The 18,569-nt window shown below is 42.4% G+C and overlaps 3 protein-coding genes across 12 annotated transcripts; 2 read left to right on the top strand and 1 right to left on the bottom strand.

Annotated features, from left to right (window-relative positions):
- The first annotated feature begins 456 nt into the window (after positions 1-456).
- LOC123145218 (probable pinoresinol-lariciresinol reductase 3) lies at positions 457-6,553 on the top strand. 10 transcript variants are annotated; one of them, XM_044564587.1, is made up of 8 exons: positions 459-612; positions 1,471-1,537; positions 1,747-1,849; positions 1,950-1,991; positions 3,575-4,195; positions 4,291-4,425; positions 5,231-5,777; positions 6,289-6,553. In XM_044564587.1, exons 5-8 carry the CDS (start codon positions 4,007-4,009, stop codon positions 6,447-6,449), a joined length of 1,032 nt encoding a protein of 343 aa, XP_044420522.1. In that variant the 5' UTR covers positions 459-612; positions 1,471-1,537; positions 1,747-1,849; positions 1,950-1,991; positions 3,575-4,006; the 3' UTR covers positions 6,450-6,553. The 10 variants fall into 10 exon arrangements, with proteins under 10 accessions (XP_044420523.1, XP_044420521.1, XP_044420520.1 ...); XM_044564590.1 differs by having other exon boundaries at positions 467-612; positions 1,494-1,537; XM_044564588.1 differs by lacking the exon at positions 1,950-1,991 and having other exon boundaries at positions 457-688; positions 1,494-1,537.
- A 200-nt stretch (positions 6,554-6,753) lies between these two features.
- Positions 6,754-16,393, top strand: LOC123145215 (uncharacterized). The gene is made up of 12 exons (XM_044564581.1): positions 6,754-7,186; positions 8,832-10,061; positions 10,390-10,500; positions 10,584-10,616; positions 11,458-11,626; positions 11,706-11,887; positions 14,966-15,102; positions 15,217-15,312; positions 15,557-15,626; positions 15,731-15,805; positions 15,889-15,934; positions 16,010-16,393. Exons 2-12 carry the CDS (start codon positions 8,856-8,858, stop codon positions 16,063-16,065), a joined length of 2,181 nt encoding a protein of 726 aa, XP_044420516.1. The 5' UTR covers positions 6,754-7,186; positions 8,832-8,855; the 3' UTR covers positions 16,066-16,393.
- LOC123145216 (uncharacterized) lies at positions 12,336-14,581 on the bottom strand. The gene is made up of 4 exons (XM_044564582.1): positions 14,107-14,581; positions 13,879-14,017; positions 13,634-13,767; positions 12,336-13,493 (listed from the first exon to the last, which is right to left on the bottom strand). Exons 1-4 carry the CDS (start codon positions 14,304-14,306, stop codon positions 12,647-12,649), a joined length of 1,320 nt encoding a protein of 439 aa, XP_044420517.1. The 5' UTR covers positions 14,307-14,581; the 3' UTR covers positions 12,336-12,646.
- Positions 16,394-18,569: the final 2,176 nt, after the last annotated feature.

Below are 18,569 nucleotides of genomic sequence, written 5' to 3'. Positions count from 1 at the left end.
TCAGACAATGTGCAAAACAACCTATTTTGAGTTGTCTGAAACAACTTACAAAAGTGAACGGAGGGAGTAAAAATTTTGACGGTAAAATGACAATTTCTGTTTATTTGAAATAGTTTAGTAAACTTGATTAGGATCAGTGAAATTCCAACTTGAGCCGTTTCAAGCTGCCTGATTAAGGGCCAGTTATTTTTCTGCCTTCTAAAATAAGCTGGAATAAACTATTTTCTATCTTAATTAGTAGTCTTTTAAAAAAAATCGGATTTGCTATTTTACAGCTGAATGTTTTGCAATTCGTCATTATTCGAATTGTTGTCCGTCCATTTTTGCGTGGAGATTCGCGCTGGTTTTGTGTTTTCTGTTCGGGTTTGTTTCCGGGTCCGCTTTTTTTTACCGGGCGCGGTTTTCTGTCCGCCCGTTATCGCTGGCCCGGCTCTGTTCGGTTTTTGTCTCGTTTGAATTTGGGAGAGTGTCTTTTCCCCTTTCCCCATTCTGGACGCTCTGTTTTGATAAGCTCGAGCGGCGCAGCACAGCAGGCGATTCTCCCCGTCCATGGCGATTCTCGCCGCTCGATTTTGATTTTTGTTCCCTTTCTCTTCGATCCCCAGTGTCGCGGTTGGTTGTTCCTCTCTTCCGCTCTCTTCCGCTCTCTGCCCGTGTGCTTTTTGCTTGCGTCTGGTTCTAGATCTAGGTGAGTTCATGTCGTCCCTGTCGTCGTGCCCCTGTCGTCTCGCGCACTGTTGTAGTTGTAGACGCATGATGTTGTTGACTCCCTGCTGGAGGTGGAGATGCCTGATTTGTCTGTGCCGTGCTTGTAGTTGTAGATGCATGATTTTTGTTGACTCCCTGCCGGAGTTGGAGATGCGTGATTTGTATGTCTTCCCGAGCACCTGTTTTGTAGTTGGAGATGCATGATTTTATGGTTGACCCCCTGCTGAAGGTGGAGGTGCGTGATTTGTGCGCCTCCCCGCGCCGCTGATATAGTTGTAGATGCAGTGGTTGTTTTCATGTCTCCTGTCCACGGGTTGTTGTAGTTTGGGGGATTGTGTAGATGTGACCCCCCTGTAGGTGCGTGATTCCACGGATTTTTGTGTTCTGGTCTATTACGTCCTGATGATTGCTGCTGTATGCATCTGTGTAGCTTGCTTTTGTGCCTATACAGAGTTAGGTTTTTCTCATGCTGATGTGTAATTGACTTCAGATGTTTTGTATGATGTTTTGAGTTCAAGCAGGCATGTATTTTTGAGTTTAATTTCAGTGTAATTTGTGCCAGCACATTCAGTGTAATTTTCTGAAGGAAGTTGGGGATTTGTGTACATGCCCCCCTTCATGTATAGCACTTTTCAGTGTATTCTAGCCAATTTTTACAGTGTAATCCTAGCGTAATTTGTACCAAGTTTACAGTGTAATTTGTCCTGCATTTACAGTGTAATGTACCCAATGTTTACAGTGTAATTTGTCCCAAATTTACAGTGTAATTTGTTCTGCACTTACAGTGTAATTTGTTCATCAAGGAATTCATCATCTCCATCTTGTCCAAGTGAGTCTTCTTGTTCTTTTCTTCCTCCTTCATTGCTATCACCCGCGCTTGAGTTTGTTTTAGCTACTGCTTTACTGGGGTTAACATCTTGAGGGTCCTGCAACTTTTAGGGATTTGTTTTCAGTTACTTTCTTCTGAACATGTTCTGCCCTTCATTTATGTTCATTGTTTTGTATTTTCTGAATTTTTGTGGTGTGTACCTGTTGCAGATTCATGTTATAGAACAGGTTTGTGTCCCAGGGATTGGATTCTCCTCCCCCATCTTCGCTTGCTGGTATTTCCTGATGCAATTCTGCCTCCAGTGTCTACAAAGTAAGTTTATTGATTGTTAGTGTGTTTTCCTTCGGCATTTTCTTGTAATAGTTATTCAGCTGTTGTTTTGCTTACATTGTCATCTCTTGTTGTGATGAAGCTGTCATCTGATTTGCTCCTGGAGTTTTCGTAGATAGTTTCGGTAATGTTCATAGATACCTCTCCTGAATCCTGAATGTACCTGCAAGGTTCATCACAAGTTCTTTTTTTAGACATCTCCTGAATGCACCTAGTATTTTTTTGGGATTTTTACCTTGTATATAATGTCGGAGTGAAGGAGCACAGTGAAAGAAAATGTTTCCTGCATCATAATATTTTTAGCCTTTTACCCTTTTATGTATTTTAAACATATTCCCAAAGTTCTAGCAATTGCATCGCACATTTAGTATGAGTTCTTCCTGTGATAATCTTAGTAGATCCTTTTCAGTTACTACGCTCATCACGCTCCTCTCCTATGACATTTGGAAAGTAGAATGTCAGTGTTAACATAATCATGAGAGCAAAACGTTTAGTAATAGATGAAAGTTTTTTTAGAAATGCTTCTTTCTATTGGGAGAGGGGCAGGAGATAGTCCCTGTATTTTTTTAGGGGTTTTGCACTGCAATTTACTAGGTAACTACAGTGTAAAAACCCTTTAGTTTTGCACTGGATTTTTACATGTTTAATTTCACAGTGGAATTTCTAGGGGTTTTACAGTGGAAAATTTCCAGGTAGGTACAGTGTAATTTTCATTTTTTTTAAATGTAAGTCTGCATTTACAATTTAATTTACTATGTGATTTACACTGTAAGTACATCATTTGTCTTCGCTGCATTTTTTACTCTGTAAAGTGTTCTTTCAATGTAATTACACCATTTTCTTTACTCTGGAATTTATGGGAAATCTACACTTGAAATTTCTATGTACAAGACTAGTTACACGGGGATTTACACTGTAATTTTCTAGGATTTTACACTGGATTTACACTGGATTTACATGGGGAATTTTTATGATGTCTATGATGTACACTGTAACTACATCTTTTGTCTACATGCTTACACTGGAATTTATGGGGATTTTACAGTGTATACTTTTCAATGTAATTCCATCATTTCTTTACTTTGGAATTTATGGGAATTTTACACTGGAATTTTCTAGGTGCAAGACTAGTTTACATGGGGATTTACACGCTAATTTTCTGGGATTTACATTGGAATTTTGACTAGTTTACATGGGGATTTACACTGTAATTTTCTGGGATTTTACACTGGAATTTTTGACTAGTTCACATGGGGATTTACACTGTAATTTCTGGGATTTTACACTGGAAGTTTTGACTAGTTCACATGGGGATTACACTGTAATTTTCTGGGTTTTACACTGGAAATTGACTGGGTTTATATGGGGATTTACACTGTAAAATTCTAGGATTTACACTGGAAATTAACTAGTTTACATGGGGATTTACACTGTAATTTCTAGGACTTACACTGGAAATTGACACTGTAATTTCTGATGTTCATCTTTTCTGATGTCTATGATTTACACTGTAATTATTTGTGTACTTACAATGTAATAGCATCGTTTGTCTACATGCTTACACTGGAATTTATGGGGAATTTACAGTGTAAACTGTTAGGAAAGACTAGTTACATAGGGGGTTTACACTGTAATTTTCTGGTTTTTTACACTATGGATTTTTCTGGGATGTTTTCTGATGTTGATCTATCTATTTTGTACATGCAGGAAACTCCTTCAGTTTTTTGTTCTTGCAAGAGGTGAAGAGAGATGATGGATGAGGGAGTTGGTGTTCGACTGTTTTTGCTGTGTGGTCCCTGAATCAGGAGGGGGGTTTGTTTGTTCAGGACAAACCGGATGGGATGTTTACCCGACCCGTTTAGTGATTTTACTGCTAATAAAGGTGTACTGTGTTGATTGGTCAGAAAATTTGACTGTTTTCGAATTGAAAAACAGTCAAATGTCAAATAAACAGTCAAAAAAATTGATTGAACTTCTAGGATAAACTGGGCAGGGATAGCTTATTCTACGAGCCGCCGAAAAAAGCCACCAAATGAACTGGCACTAAACAAGCACGCCAATCAACGGCGCCTGTTGATTCCAGCGCACATTTCCTTGTTTCTTCCCCCATCCTTCGGCTCGGCTCGTCGATCGGCGGCGATGTCAGAGGAGGCGGCGAGGAGCAGGGTCCTGGTGGTCGGCGCCACCGGCCGCCTCGGGGGAAGCCTCGTGCGCGCGAGCCTCGCCGCCGGCCACCCCACCTTCGCGCTCATTCGCCCGCACTACTTCGCTCTCCCCGACTCCGCCCCTCTCAAGCCGCTCGCCGCGGCCGGCGCCACCATCCTCAAGGTAAACGCCCGTGATTCCGAGTGCTTACTGCCGCTTCCTGTGCCGAAATCTCCATTCCACCTGACTGACGTGCCAATTCCGTCCGTGTGGCTCAGGGGTCGCTGGACGATTACTGGAGCTTGCTGGAAGCCGTGCGGCAGGTGGACGTGGTCATCTGCGCGGTGCCCACGAAGCATGCGCTCGAGCAGAAGCCTCTGATTCGGGCTATAAAGGAAGCTGGGTGCGTGAAGGTGAGGTCTCCAGTTCAACTGGATCAGGCGTATGCATATCTGATTAGTGGGGTTTAATTAAAGAGTAGTTGGCACATTGTTGTTTCGCACGCAGTCATTAATGCAAAAACAATTTGGAAACCTAGCGCTGTTAATTAAAGAGTAGTATCAATTTGAAATCAAGCCATCGGTGCAATTAATTAGCTAGCCAATTAATTACGCGTAAAGGTGAGTATTAATAGTAGAGACATTAATGCAATTAATTAATTATTAGTCATACAGTTATAGGCCTGCAGATAATTAGTAGTAGTAGGGAGTTTTTCTAACCATATTTTCCCTAATAGTAGAGATTATTTCCAGAACAGCCCATAATCTACCGCTTCACATGCACCTAGAATAATTAGCCACCGACATTGTCACAACCCAGTCAAAGCCACCGTGGCTGAGGACAATCGGTCACACGCCACCACTCTTCAAATATTGTTTCATCCTGTAGCAAAGCACGGGTATTTAGCTAGTCTAATTAGTGGGGTAGCACCTGCATTAGTAGAAATGACATAGTAAATGTGAAATGGAGGGGAATGACATAGGACAACGTGCTCATTAGGCTTAACTTTATTACTTGGAAAAATCTGGAATAAAAGCTCTACACCACACAAGGAGACACAACCAAAAAGGTGACAGATATCTCCGTCCTAAACAAATGCAATTTTCAATATCTCCGTCCTTTAGCAATCTAAGATTTTACATCGCAATTTTATTATTATGAAGGAATTGCGGAGAAAATGCAAAGCATTGCTTCTGATGTTGCAGTGAATTCATGCAGAGATTTATTCCGGCGGAATTTGGAGTTGATCACACAAAGGTGCAGATTTGTGACATGGACCATGGCTTCTATGAGAAGAAAGCTGAAATCCGCCGTTTAATAGAGAGCGAGGATATTCCTCACACGTACATCTACTGCAACTTCCTGATGCGCTATTTGCTTCCTTCGCTAGTGCAGCCGGGTTTAGATGCCCCTCCAAGAGATGAAGTTACGATATTTGGTGGAGGAGATACTAAAGGTCTGGTGATATTACTTCTCTCTAATCTGCTGTCTGATACCTGGAATGTAAAATGTTTCTTCCATGTTCTGTTTTTTTCCCTCAAGGAAGATTTTGTCTCTGCAGGTATCTTCGTTGAAGAGGGCGATGTGGCTAAATTTACGGTGTGTACCATAGAGGACCCCAGAACATTAAACATGACATTGTATCTGAGACCTCTGGGAAATATCTACTCACTGAATGAATTGGTTAGCCTCTGGGAGACAAAAATCAACAAATGCCTAAAAAAGATACATATAACTGAAGAGCAACTCCTTAAAAACATTCAGAGTAAGCTAACAGTACTCTTGGTGAAAGGTTTCCATGATATATTAGTAGAATTATTTCTGTTGCTTTTGTATGTGCTCTGCTGCCAGGGTTATTCCTTTCAAACACCAGGTTTAATCAAATCCAACTTTGAGAAAGGTTCTGATGCTCTTTTCTGGTACAGTTGTCTGTAAATGGAAGGATGTGGTTTCGTTCTTTCAGTTAGAAAAACATAAGCTGTGGTTACCCCTTGCAATCTAATACATCCTCTGTTTCTAAATATAAGACATTTTAGCAGTAACAGAGGTAGTAGAAGTTTAGATGCTAATACTTTTTCTTTATCTTTCGCCTTACTCTACAAGTTCCAGCACTGACCTCTCATTTTTCTGAACCTTGGCATGAATAATTGCGAATACAGACTCACCACGAATTATAACTCTGCTCCTATGTTTATAAGTAGTTTGTGAATAACACGTGAATGTTTTTCTATATTTATTTTTGTAAAGTCTTATTCTCTCTCTTTTTTTATTTGCAGATGCACCGTTTCCTCTGAAAATGGATTTGATATTTATATATTCAGCTTTTGTTAAGGGTGATCACACGTATTTTGAAATTGACTCAAGAAGTGAAGGAACTCAACTGTATCCTGATGTAAAGTATACCACAGTTAGCGAGTACTTGGATACACTAGTTTAGAATGTTGGTGATCTGTATGTTGCTCATAAGTACCAACCTTTTGTTTCAATTGACATTTTGAATGATGATGAGAATGATGAATGTGTTCCAAGTTCTTGTGCTCACATTTTAATGTGTTCCGGTCCCTTTTCTGTTCTCTGAAAGAAGTGGGGAGTGATGAATAAGCATCGAGTTCTGTATGCTCAATAAATATATGAAGCCGTCAGATGTTCTTATTATTTTCCTGTCCGGTCTGTTAATTAACTGGCTCTTAGCTTTTTCTCCTGTTTATTCCAGCTAATCTTGTGAAGCACCACTGTTAGTTTTTGGCATGTGGCCATGTTTGTTCTAGAATCCTACGGATTATTTATAAGTATTTCACATTATGTATTTAGTAATATAGTTAGTTCAGCAGCACAATGTGAGCAAAGAATCATGACAATAGTCTATAGTGGTTGGGTCCTACATATTCTGGATCCAGTTAGGTATATGTTTGGTGTTCATAGGAATACATGATTGTTTCTCGTATAAGCAGCCTAGGGAATGGGGCAGAGTGTCTGTTTCCTCTCTTGTGCTTTGGTTTCTTCTCTCCTAGGTGGAGTGGAAGAAAAGGACAAGAATTTCCAACACAGCAAGGAAAAGCTGTGTTTCTTGTCTTTCTCCTCTGATCTGTCTCTATAACTCCTGCTGTTGTCCTCCCTTTGGGCCTTAAACTGTGTATATGTTGAAAGAAAGTCATATCGCCCTTGGTCCTTCAGGTAACAACTTCCCTGATTCGTCTTCGATTCATTTGAGTCAATTTGCACTATACGTTTTGTTTATTCGAAAATTGCAACTTCTTAAGAACGAGATAACATGAGGTTAGTGCAAAAGGTATCAACCAGATATTTCATTCGAGATACCTGAGTTCTGATACTTCAATCAGATGGCATGAACAGATGGACTTAAGATGCGCTAATCCAATCCATCAATGATGTTACGTATGCATATACATTACCATGTACGGCATGAATTTTTGGTGATGATATAGTTGCATCCGAAGCCTGACAGTGCCAACCTAAACCTTCTTGTGTTAGCCTACTTTCAACTGTTGGCAGTACACTTCGTTGCTACCCTGGTCAATACAGGGCCTGGGTCAATACCATATTTCAAATCCCGCCAACTGTGTTCCAAGGAGTTGATGTGTCTGGAAAGGTTTCTCCAGGGCAGTACTTTTCATATGTCAGCTGCGACCTGAACTTGTTGATCTAGTTTTAGTTTGGCTTTGTTGCACCGGATGCTTGAATTGTTCTCTTATCACAAGATAGTGAACCGGCTACGGGATCGTATTGTCAGGCCCGCCAACTGTAGCAGTTCATTGGATGAGCCACAGTACCGTCAGCTATTGCCTGGAGGAGCTATGACCGTCGATCTGTGATCTGGCGGTCGCGAGGAGAACTTACCGCTTCGCCGTTAAAGTGTGACCACAGCCGTCGATCTTCATCTGGACGGCCAGAGTCGTCGCGTCCTACTTTTTAAAAGTTACCGCGCTGTCTTTTACCTGTCGAACATGTCGCTTTCTACTTTACCCTGAATTCTGCTTTATAAACCACCCTCCAGCTTGTGGAGAGGGGATCGGGATTATTCTGGGCTTGGCCCTTGTAGCCGCCGTGTTCCGGCTGGCGAAAACCCTAGCTATCTTGTTTCGGATCTGAGTGAATCAATCAGCAAATTCCCCACCAAATTGCTTGTTTTTCCTTCGATCGCTTGCAATTTCAGAGACAGCCACTACTAGGGCCTGTCACGTATGGAAAAGTATTTTCCATATCTAGGAGCCAGGGTTTTCAGCTTGTTCACACAAAGGCCATGATGACTTACCCTTTTTTTAAATAGTTTTCTATCCAGATATTCACTAGAATATATAATTTCTTTGATGTGTCATATGAAAAAAGTGAACTATTGCAATTTAGTACTGCCATACATCAAGAATTCCATGATAGAGCAACGGGAGAGTAAAACCTGCGGACACCAAACTAATACTGCTAAAGTTGACTAGTCTCTTGAGTCTGAATTAACATAACAGTGGGTCCATGTTACTATGTTAGCGGAATTTACATTTTGCGCCACACAGTAAGTTTTTGTTTTACTTATCATTCTAATGTTTTTGTCTTCTACAAGTTATGCTGGATTGCTGTCAAGCTAAATTATTTAGCAGAGTGCCTTATCACCATTGTAGTTGCATATTTGCATTGTGAACTAATTGCTGCTATGGTATTATCATGCAGTAGAAGACAGGCCAAAAGTTACTTTGGATTTGTTTGAAGTTCAAGCTAGGCCATAATTAATCTTGGTCGTTAGCAATTTAAGAAAGGGTCTAGTAATTTTTTGTTGATCTCACAGTAATGCAATTTTTCTGAACCGCAGGAACTTAGATTTGTGTGATCAAGTATGCTAGCTGCAGATAGCAATGCAGGGCACAATAGGCAGTCAACACGCCCCAAAAGTGGCTATGAACCTTCAGATACAGAAACTGAGTGGCATGATAGCCCTTGGAATGACGCAATATTGAAATCACAGCGGACTCGGTTGCCTAAAGATCCTGCTAGGGACCCCCAAGTTGGTACTAGAAGGCAAAATACATCTCCGAACCGTGTAAGAGATTATCCTGATGAGAAAACTTCAAGCTTGAGGAATAATCGTACTCCTCCCAGGGTCACCGAACAGAGACGCCATACTTCCCCATATGCTGGTGGAAACAATGAATCACGCAAGAAGAGCAGCCGGACACCTCCCAGATTTCGGCCTTCTATGGAAAAATTTAGTCGATCGTCGATCAAGGAGAGGATATCCCGTAGCCGGTCAATTTCTACACCGAAGCTACGACCTCATGAGAAGGAGCATCCTTCTAGAGTTCCTGCATTCCGTGGCACTCCTGTCTCAACACAGGTAGAAAGAGACTCAATTGATGTTATGAAAGGTGCTTCACATGCAGAAAATTGTTCCCCAGAGATCAATGAGTTAGTTGCAAATAGCAAGGGGCCTAGTTCCAAACATAATGAGTATACATGTACAAGCACAGAGTCTGCAGGTGACATTTTCTTCTCCCGTGACTGTAGGGCCCCGCTTGCGAAAACATTAGTAAAGAATAACAGTATTGACAAATCCTTCACCTCTGATTCAAACGTCGATGATGCTGATGTTACTCAAGCAAATAGCAATAATTTGGGCCGGACATCACAGTTTGTTTCAGTCAGGACTGGTTTTTCACGAACTACAAACACCATCTATGCTAATGGTCGGCACTCCCAAGTTAGCAGTGGCACCACTTTGAGTAGGCGGTTAAACAGTGACCGGTTTAGTGGGGACAGTGGAAAGTTCAGTGATTTCACTGGGAAACTAGTTGGAGGCGTCATGAAATTCACCTCTAGCAGGCAGAAGACCCAAAATGATGCTTGGTTTCCATGTGTGATTGGAAAGTCATGTCGTAAACCAGAACCGACAAACCACAAAACAAATGATGATTCTGAATCAACTTTTATTCGGAAGGCACTTGTTGTGGAGAAGATTAGACTTTTCTGGGCTGATAAATATCGTCCACGGACTTTGAATGGATTTACTTGTCACAGGGAGCAAGTTCAACAGCTTAAACAATTGGTAACAACTTCAAGCTCTTTCCTAACTACACAAGTTTTATTAAGCATAATTTCTAAATCTCAATGTAACTTTGTCATTAAACAAGAACTCACTTGGTTAATTTCTCAACCGGAGTACTTATGTTATGGTTCAAAAAAAAAAAATTGAGCCAAAAGACTCCAGTTAATCTTAATTCATTCTACCGGCCAGTTACATTAAATCCAAAAATAGCTAATTTGTATAAATTTGCTTGGCAATTGCATGGCTACGCTAAAATCTATAGATAATTGTTCCAGTAGCTCAATGTTAGCTATCTAGACTTCTAAATGTGAGTTCCCGTTCTTGACAGATCTCGCCTGAGTTTTGCCCTCATATCATTCTCAAAGGGCCTCCAGGATCAGGAAAGAGATCATTATGCAGAGCAGTACTCACTGAGATCTTTGGTGATTCCTCTCTGAATGTACAACTTTAAACACTGCAATAAGCCATATTTATATACTACACATTATAGACCGCATTAACTATTTGTTGTTCCTTTTCCAGGTATCTCACTATTTGAAGAGTTGCAATGCCCAGGTTAGTCCTGTCATGGACAAGTAGATGTTATATAGTTGTTTTATGCACTTTAGGGTATTTGGACATCCCTTAACTTGAGCTCATTTTGATGCTGATGCAACATTCCTGCCAATTGCAACAATTGTATGCTGTAGTTTGCATAAAATCATGGCCTTCTTGTTTGAAGACAATGTAAAAGTTTAATTGTATCATTGAAGGAAGACGAAATTGCTTTACTTAGGTTCATGCAGTCTTGCTTGCTAGCTCATCGTTGTAGCTAAAGGATAGGGAAACAATTCACAAGGACCACTGCAAGTATTGAGCCAAAATAATATTACTTCTCAAATGAACTTTGTAAATTGTTAACTTTATATGTAATTTCGTGTCAAAGTGCATCTGTAAGTCCATAGAGATCTAGTTTGTGGTTCATGTCTTGTGTTGTTCAGCATTTTAAAAGAAATTAGGTAATTTCTGTAATGTTGATGTTTGCAGTCTCTTTTCTAATTCATCTCCCATACCAGGTTAGCATATTTGTTTTCTCTGAGACAATTGAAATTTGAACCATCATTTCATCCCAACAACTTTTGGAGTGGAATAAAAACATAAATTCTTCATTGCTCAACAGTCAACATTTAAATGCGTGCATACTGCTTACCATGTGGCACTACATCTAATTATTATACACATTGATGCCCTCAGTTCGCAAGAAAAGGTTTTCCATAATATTACCTCCGTTCCAAAACAAATGTCGTGGTTTCACGACACTTATTTTGGAACGGAGGGAGTATATTAAAAGAACACCACATAAGGTAATTATGTTATAGGAATTTTAAGTGAGGATGGGTTCCCCTGATTTTGGCAGGGACCTGCATCTGCCCCCATTTTTGTCCCATTGTCATCAAGTGATCACCATGTCGAACTCAATATGAGGTCTCAATCCAAGAATGCCAGATATGCTTTGACAGCTCTGGCAAATGAAATGTCAAGTAAGCATAAAATCACTGAGATATCTGCAACAAAGAACTTCAAAGGTATCATCCTGTGCAGTGCTGTTTTTTTAATTCTCATTTCTTTTGAAAACTTCCTAACACGCTTATTTATCGATTCCAGTTATTGTTCTCTATGATGTTGACAAAGTTAGTGAGAATAATCAGCGTTTGATAAAATGGATAATCGATTCCTCCTCTGATTCATGCAAGATAATAATGACTTGCCAAGATGGGCCCCATCTTCTTGATTCTATTACAAACCGTTGTAAGCTTATTAGCATTGGTGTGCCAAATACACGTGAGGTGAGTTTTCTCCGGGTTTTTTTTTGTACTTCCATTCGAAGGATTGGGTGTGTATGCAGATTGCAGAACAAGTATCTAATGCATACATGAGATTTTACAGAATTCCAGTGATTACAATACACATTAGCTTCTTATCAACTAGCTAAGTCTCCAATTTAGAAACACAGAAATAAGATTGAACACTAACGCTGCAGTTTGTTCCGAGAACCATTAAGATTGGTGACTGCCGGGTCCCATATGTCATAACAAAATGGGTCTTCTGCTGGAGTGGATGACTTTTCTCTATTTATTAGAGGTTATTGCCAGTCTGCAAAGTGCCTCCAATAGCCACTCTTGTAAGACCGGGTACCAACAGTAAAACTACCATCCTTACTGTTGGTGCTTCAAACGTTCCATGAAAACCCACGGAAAGCATAATGTGGTGTCAAAAAATTACAGCCCAGTCTCAGAACCTCAACACAGTTAAAGAAAATAATGATTGCATTACAATCCAACCAAGATAATGAGCAGCTAAACAATGACATATTTTGATAGATATTAGTAGAACCCCAATAAATTATTTCTGATAAAACAACAAGAATACTTGTTCTTTTTTTGTGTGTGTGAACAATTCTGTCTCAAGAAAAGAGTACTGCGAGTCTCAACACCCAGTCTTGTACAAATCTGCCTACTGTATACGCCTGTCTCATCTCTGGGCTGTTATTTTGTGATACCATTTTACTACAACAAGATTTTGTACCTGATCAGTCCAGCAAAGCATTACAACTCAATGACAATAGGGGAATTTGTCAGATCAATAATCTTGGGGCAAATGCTGGCCACTTTGCTGCAATCTCTAGCAAACCGGGCGACTGGTGTAACCAAGTCTACCACATCAATTTCATGGAAGAAAAGATTACCATCGTCTGAACCTGCCTTCAACACTTGAGATGCTTCCCCTGTCACACAGTTTACTGATCTTCCAGCAACATCATCGCTGCACGAGCTCGAGGAACATCGAGGTGGTGTTCTAGACACGTGCAATTCTGATGTCTCGTGAATTCCGCCCCATTCCATGTAACCGAAGTCATCAGTGGGATATTCAACATCAGAGTCAGCAATTCTGGTTTCTTCTTCCACTGGCTGGGCCGCAGAGGATTCTGAAATTCTTGATCCACAGACCTCACTCCGTTCCATCGGAGCAAAAAACTCATCAGTGTCTGATTCACCGAAGTCATCAATGGTATATTCAATATCACAGTCAACAATTCTGGTTTCTTCTTCCACTGGTTGGGCTGCAGAGGATTCTGAAATTCTTGATGCAAAGACCTCACTCCGATCCATTGGAGCAAAAAACTCATCAGTGTCTGATTCACCGCCTACAATTCCGGTTTCCAAATCCAGTGTCTGCAAACCATGATCAGAAGCGTCGCCGCCAACAGCCGCATATGGTTCTTCTTCATCCTCTCTAGGCTCCATAATATCGTCCTCGGACGAAAGGCCCTCGACGTAGCACGGGAGATCCTCCATCGGGCTAACGACAGTCTTCATGTGGCAGGGGAGGGGCGGGCAGCCCGCGGTGAACTTGGTATTCTTGGTGGAGAAGAAGTTCACCGTGAGATTCAAGCTGGCAACACACACAGGCACAGGCATCAGAACAGCCGTTCACATCAGTATACTGTTACTAGTCAACTCTGGTCGGCCCCAAGAAAAGAAGAATCCATGGATGGAGCAGCTAGAGATAGGAGAAAGAGAGAGGAGCCTTACTTCTCCCATGAAGGGAGGTTGAGCATGGTGTAGGCGAGCTTGACCTTGTTGCCGATGCCGCCGAGCGACTTGAATTCGGCGGCGGCCTTGCGGACGGCCAGCGACTCGGTTGGGTGCTGCCACGCCCACTCGAACTGCAGGCCAAGAAACAGGGGCGGCCACGTTTAGCAGAAAGCAGAGGAGCGGCCGTTACCCGCCATCCAACGAAGCAGGTCTTTGAAGGGGAAGAAGGGTTGGTTAATTACCTGGAGGGCGGCGACGTTGGTGGGGAAGCCGTAGATGCAGAGCATCATCTCCCAGGGGCGGCCGCTCTTGGTCCGCCAGGCGCCGCATCGGAGCTCGCCGTTGTGCTGCCGGATCCGCCGCCGCGGGTTCACCGTGAACCTGCCACACAACCGTCAATCAATCAGGTGCAAGAAGCAAAGATGGGGTTTTTGATTGATGCGAGACGAGGTGGGGGGGGGGGGGGGTACCCGATGTACGTGCGGCTCTTGCTGCGCGGGCAGAGCGACCGGAGGAGGTAGCAGCAGAAGAAGCCGCCCCCGCCGCCGGCGGCTTTCTCAGGTCCATCTTTGGTTTCCTCATGTCCGTCGCCCGCCACGGCCGCCGCCTTCGCCGCGGGACGCGGCCTCCTCGTGCCCTTGGCCGCCGTTCCCCTTCTTGCCCTACCCATCTCTCTCTCTCTCTCTCTCTCTCTCTCTCTCTCTCTCTCAGCAGCCTGATGCGGATTTGGGCGAATTGGATGGGGGATTGCTCCGAGATGAAGGCCGCCTTTCCGATCCCGAGTGATGGATTAGAAGGCAACGGCTATTTTTCAATTGATGGATTTACACTTTTTTTTTGAGAGAGAGAAACCTCATGACCCAGTCGTCAGACGCGTAGCGCTCGGCTGGCTGCCGAATCCTCTTTGTGGGCTGGGCCTTTTCCTGGGCTTCGTCCCAGGCCTCCGTCAGGGGCGATGGTAGCAGTCTCTCTCTCGAGCCTCGATTCCTCGCTTGAGACGGCCGCCAGAAACCCGCGAGAAGGAAGGAGAGGGTTCGAGCGAGAGAAAGGCGACCACGAAGGTGCGGGCGTGCTGTGCCAGTGTGCCCTGCCTGTGTGGGGTTTGGTGGAAGCAACACGTGAAAACAAATCGACTTCTGTCAATGGGGACCTACCTGGCAGCTACACAGCGGGCGGAGGGCTCTGAGAGTGTCCTGTATCCACCGGGATTGAGGTTCCGTTTTATCTTGATGAAATGAAACACGGATGACTCACAAATATGCTTGCAGTATTTGCCTTTCATTTTCGGATGCATTGCATTAGCTGACTTGCAAATTGAATACAAAACAGGTTGTGGAGGTTCTCAATCACATATCAAAAAGAGAGAGTTTCGATCTCCCCGCAAGTTTGGCTTACACCATTGCGACCCGATCCGCGCACAACTTGAGGGAGGCGATATTAGCTCTGGAGGCATGCAGAGCTAACAAGTATGCTTTGTAGTATTTGTCTCTTCTCAAGTCTTCTTATTTCCTTCGGTTTTGCATTATGATGATGATCCTAGCATGTGCTCTTCACGTCCATTTTTCCCTTTGATCGACCAGTTACCCCTTTGTTGATGGACAAGCTATACCGCTAGGATGGGATGGTGTTCTTGAGGAACTCGCAGCAGAAATTTTAGAAGATCCTTCTCCCAAAAGGTTCGCTCTTTGCTGGAGTAAAACAAAATTTAGACATGAATGTTTTCATTGTCCTTCCTCACTTCTCATTGGTTGTGAACATGTTATCATTATGCTTCAAGTACCACCAATATTTCACTTTATGAATTGCCGCAGCTTTGATCAGTCACCATTGGTTGATTTATTTTACTAACACAGGAAAATTTTATTGAGCTGTGCGATTACATTGCAGACTGATTTGCTAACGCGTCAAAGTATTACACAGGTTGTTTTTGGTACGAGGCAAGCTCCAAAAACTTTTGGTTGAATCCGTGCCTCCTAAACTTGTTCTCCAGGTACGAGTTATTCAGATTTAACCTCCAGGGTGCTACTACTAAATAACTCCACAGACATAACCGCGTGATTAAACTTCATTCTTGATTATTATCTTTCCCTGCAGAAACTTGTAGAGCTGTTCCTGAAGGGAATCCATGCTAACATAAAGAGGGATGTTTATTACTGGCACGCCTACTACGTAAGTTTCCTCGGGATATTTCTGTTTTAAATGCACTACCCCTGTGAGCTATGATAACCATGCACGACGATACTGAATTTCAGGATAAGAGGTTGCCGGCTGGAGCCAGTGCACTGCTGAAACTGGAAGGTAATTTGGCACTCATGCTATCATGTAAACTAAAACAGCCTGAGACCATGAAAGTTAATTGTTGGCTTTGTGCAGAATTTATCGCCAAGTTCATGAGCATCCACCGGAAGAGCTTGGCAGCCGATTCATGAAGACTCCACTAGACCAGCCGAGAAATTTGGCATGCCCGCACGCAGTTCAGCTGAACCCTGCAGCCAGTATGTATTTGGTTCACCGGTCATGGAGCCTGCCGGCGTTCATAGTAGTAGTATTTTGGAGTGGGGAAACGAGATGAAACGAAACGGGGACTTAAACCAATCCATTGTGCAGTAAGCCTATGCTATGTACAGTACTTGCATTTGGTCAGTGTCTGTACTCGACGAGTCTATTATGCATTTTCACATAGGCGGATTTGAAATGTGAAAGGAAATAGATCTTCACAGGTGTTTGAAGTTTGAGTATACGTGGAGTCGTTTGCTAGAGCATCTTCAAGGGCAATGGTCGAATTTGACGTCACATATGTCTGTGGACATGGCAATGGTCAAATTTGGCACTCTGTATGTTCGTGGACAGCAGGTGTCGAGCCTCACCTGTATTCATCTAATCGTGTCGGTTGACGGTGTAGTTGCACTCCGGAGCTTCTCCCTCGGAGTCTTTAAACAAGGAAGATCATTGAAGCACATTGGTCCTTTTGAGACCATGCTATGTTAAAGAAAGAGTGTTAAATTCACAAGTCTTTGATGTAACTGCTTCAATAGTGTTGGTGGGCTCTTTGATGTGACCTTGGTATTGCCCTGACAAACCTACCAGATAATTCTTCTATTGTCAATGCATGCAGTCGGCACAACCAAGTATAATGTGAAAGCCTCTTGCTACTCTAATTACCAAAAGTTTGTATGTGTCTTTGACATTTCATTCTATCCACTACTCCGGTCCAAATACCTTCATCATGGTGATGACAAATCATATCATTGTGTCAATGCATGCGCTTTCTTGCATCCAAACATACATTTCTATACAAGGAAATAATGACAGTGCTCCGGTGCAATCCTAGTGTGAAGTATCCTTCATCGGTGTCAACTATCATAATGCTTCACAACCTCCATTATGCGCAAGACCAGACACTTGCACATCTGGTAGCGACGTCGAAAGAAGTCCTCATGATATAACGGGGGCTTTGAAGTAGTAGTTGTAGAGATCACATGGTCCTTTGTCCTATTCCTAGTAACAATTATCCTGCCAGACGTTGAACCTAGGAACGTGCTCCTCTTCCTTCTCCATTGCTTCGAGGGTGCTCATCATCATCATCACGTTGTAGGATGTTGTCCTTGGATGATGTTGATGATGACACTACGAGGTGATGACAAATAATCGAAGAACTCATTGTAATAAACTCATTATTTAGGGCAACAAACTCACAATGACTCCATCGCGTGTCCCCACAAATGTGCAAAAAAGGTCAAAAGAGTATTTCGTCGAGCATGTGGTGAATGAGGTGTATGGCGGCAGCAGTTGGGAGGACTAGGATGTACTGGGGTGGCATCCAAGGTGGCAACCATGTATGGGATTGCGACAACTTCGGAAGACGGTGCTCCGGGTGGGGATCAAACAGAGGACGTCGGCAGTGCTCCAGGTGGGGGCAGGACGAGGAGGGCGTGGCATGGACGATGACATAATAGATGAGAGGAGAAAGAGAGCAGGCCGGAGGGCAAGGAGGGGGACAAGAGCCGGATTGTTGTACCCTGACGGACGTGTTCGAATAACCTCATTTTCGCCGCACATATGATAGGGTTTAGATTGGTGCGGATAGTCCGCTCGGATTACGAGGAGATTCAAAGATTTTTTTCTTCGAGATGCTCAAACATGGTTGATATGCCTTTTTCCTTCTACTTTCTGTTTAGATAAAGCAGATCGTTAATTTTCTGGCCTGGCAGATATCCGAAGTTCCGATATTCTTTTGGAACACAAGTTAAACAGATTATTGCAGTAGGCAAAGTTGGGGTCAGTGCTTCCATCCCTGCTAGAGAAATTAGTAGGAGTGACAGACTGGTTGGTCGGTAGGATGCTAACAGAACTAAATTAGCTATGAAGAGGGTGGCAGAGAAAAACACTACCCAAGGTATTGATACCATGCCTGTCCCTATCATGCTTAACTTAGATAACACCATTCTTTCTGATATAACTGATAAATTAGGTGTTGCTTATTATAATAATGATGAACATGAGAAACTGATATGTGTGATAAATCTCTTGAAACTTCTAGGCTTTATTTGATAAATGTCAGTTAAATTGATAAAAGCATTATTAAACCTGAATGTAATAATGAAGAAAGTGTACTTGCTGAGTGTGATAGTGACAGTGGGATGATAGTGCCACTCATTTATATGCTATCTTGGAAAAGGCTAAGCTAATTAAATCATATGGGAAAATGTACAAGTTGTGCTCCCTAGTTTTGGGTTCAGGGGGCTAAAGGAAGGATAGGCCCCAAAAAACAATGGTTAATTATACCAGGTCTTTTCTAGAATTGCAGGGTCTGGAATCCCCTACAAAAAAAAAGTTCTTGAAAGATTTTATTTCCGAACAAGGTTTCCAATTCATTTGTCTCATCGCGACAATGATAAAGTATTTTAATATACAATGGCAAAGGAGAATCTAA

Source organism: Triticum aestivum, chromosome 6D, assembly GCF_018294505.1.
Source record: "Triticum aestivum cultivar Chinese Spring chromosome 6D, IWGSC CS RefSeq v2.1, whole genome shotgun sequence".
NCBI classification, from domain to species: domain Eukaryota; kingdom Viridiplantae; phylum Streptophyta; class Magnoliopsida; order Poales; family Poaceae; genus Triticum; species Triticum aestivum.
Note: the sequence above shows the minus strand (reverse complement) of the source record. Positions and strands in the feature narration are given on the sequence as shown.

Bases quoted from the DNA above. Each gene is read 5' to 3' on its own strand.
- LOC123145218 (XM_044564588.1), top strand. From the start codon at position 4,007: ATGTCAGAGGAGGCGGCGAGGAGCAGGGTCCTGGTGGTCGGCGCCACC. The intron at 4,426-5,230 runs GTGAGGTCTCCA...GAATTCATGCAG, and splicing joins AGGAAGCTGGGTGCGTGAAG to AGATTTATTCCGGCGGAATT. The intron at 5,778-6,288 runs GTAAGCTAACAG...TTTTATTTGCAG, and splicing joins ACTCCTTAAAAACATTCAGA to ATGCACCGTTTCCTCTGAAA.
- LOC123145215 (XM_044564581.1), top strand. From the start codon at position 8,856: ATGCTAGCTGCAGATAGCAATGCAGGGCACAATAGGCAGTCAACACGC. The intron at 15,103-15,216 runs GTATGCTTTGTA...TTGATCGACCAG, and splicing joins GAGGCATGCAGAGCTAACAA to TTACCCCTTTGTTGATGGAC. The intron at 15,806-15,888 runs GTAAGTTTCCTC...ACTGAATTTCAG, and splicing joins ATTACTGGCACGCCTACTAC to GATAAGAGGTTGCCGGCTGG.
- LOC123145216 (XM_044564582.1), bottom strand. From the start codon at position 14,306: ATGGGTAGGGCAAGAAGGGGAACGGCGGCCAAGGGCACGAGGAGGCCG. The intron at 14,018-14,106 runs GTACCCCCCCCC...GTTGTGTGGCAG, and splicing joins AAGAGCCGCACGTACATCGG to GTTCACGGTGAACCCGCGGC. The intron at 13,768-13,878 runs GTAATTAACCAA...CTTGGCCTGCAG, and splicing joins CCAACGTCGCCGCCCTCCAG to TTCGAGTGGGCGTGGCAGCA.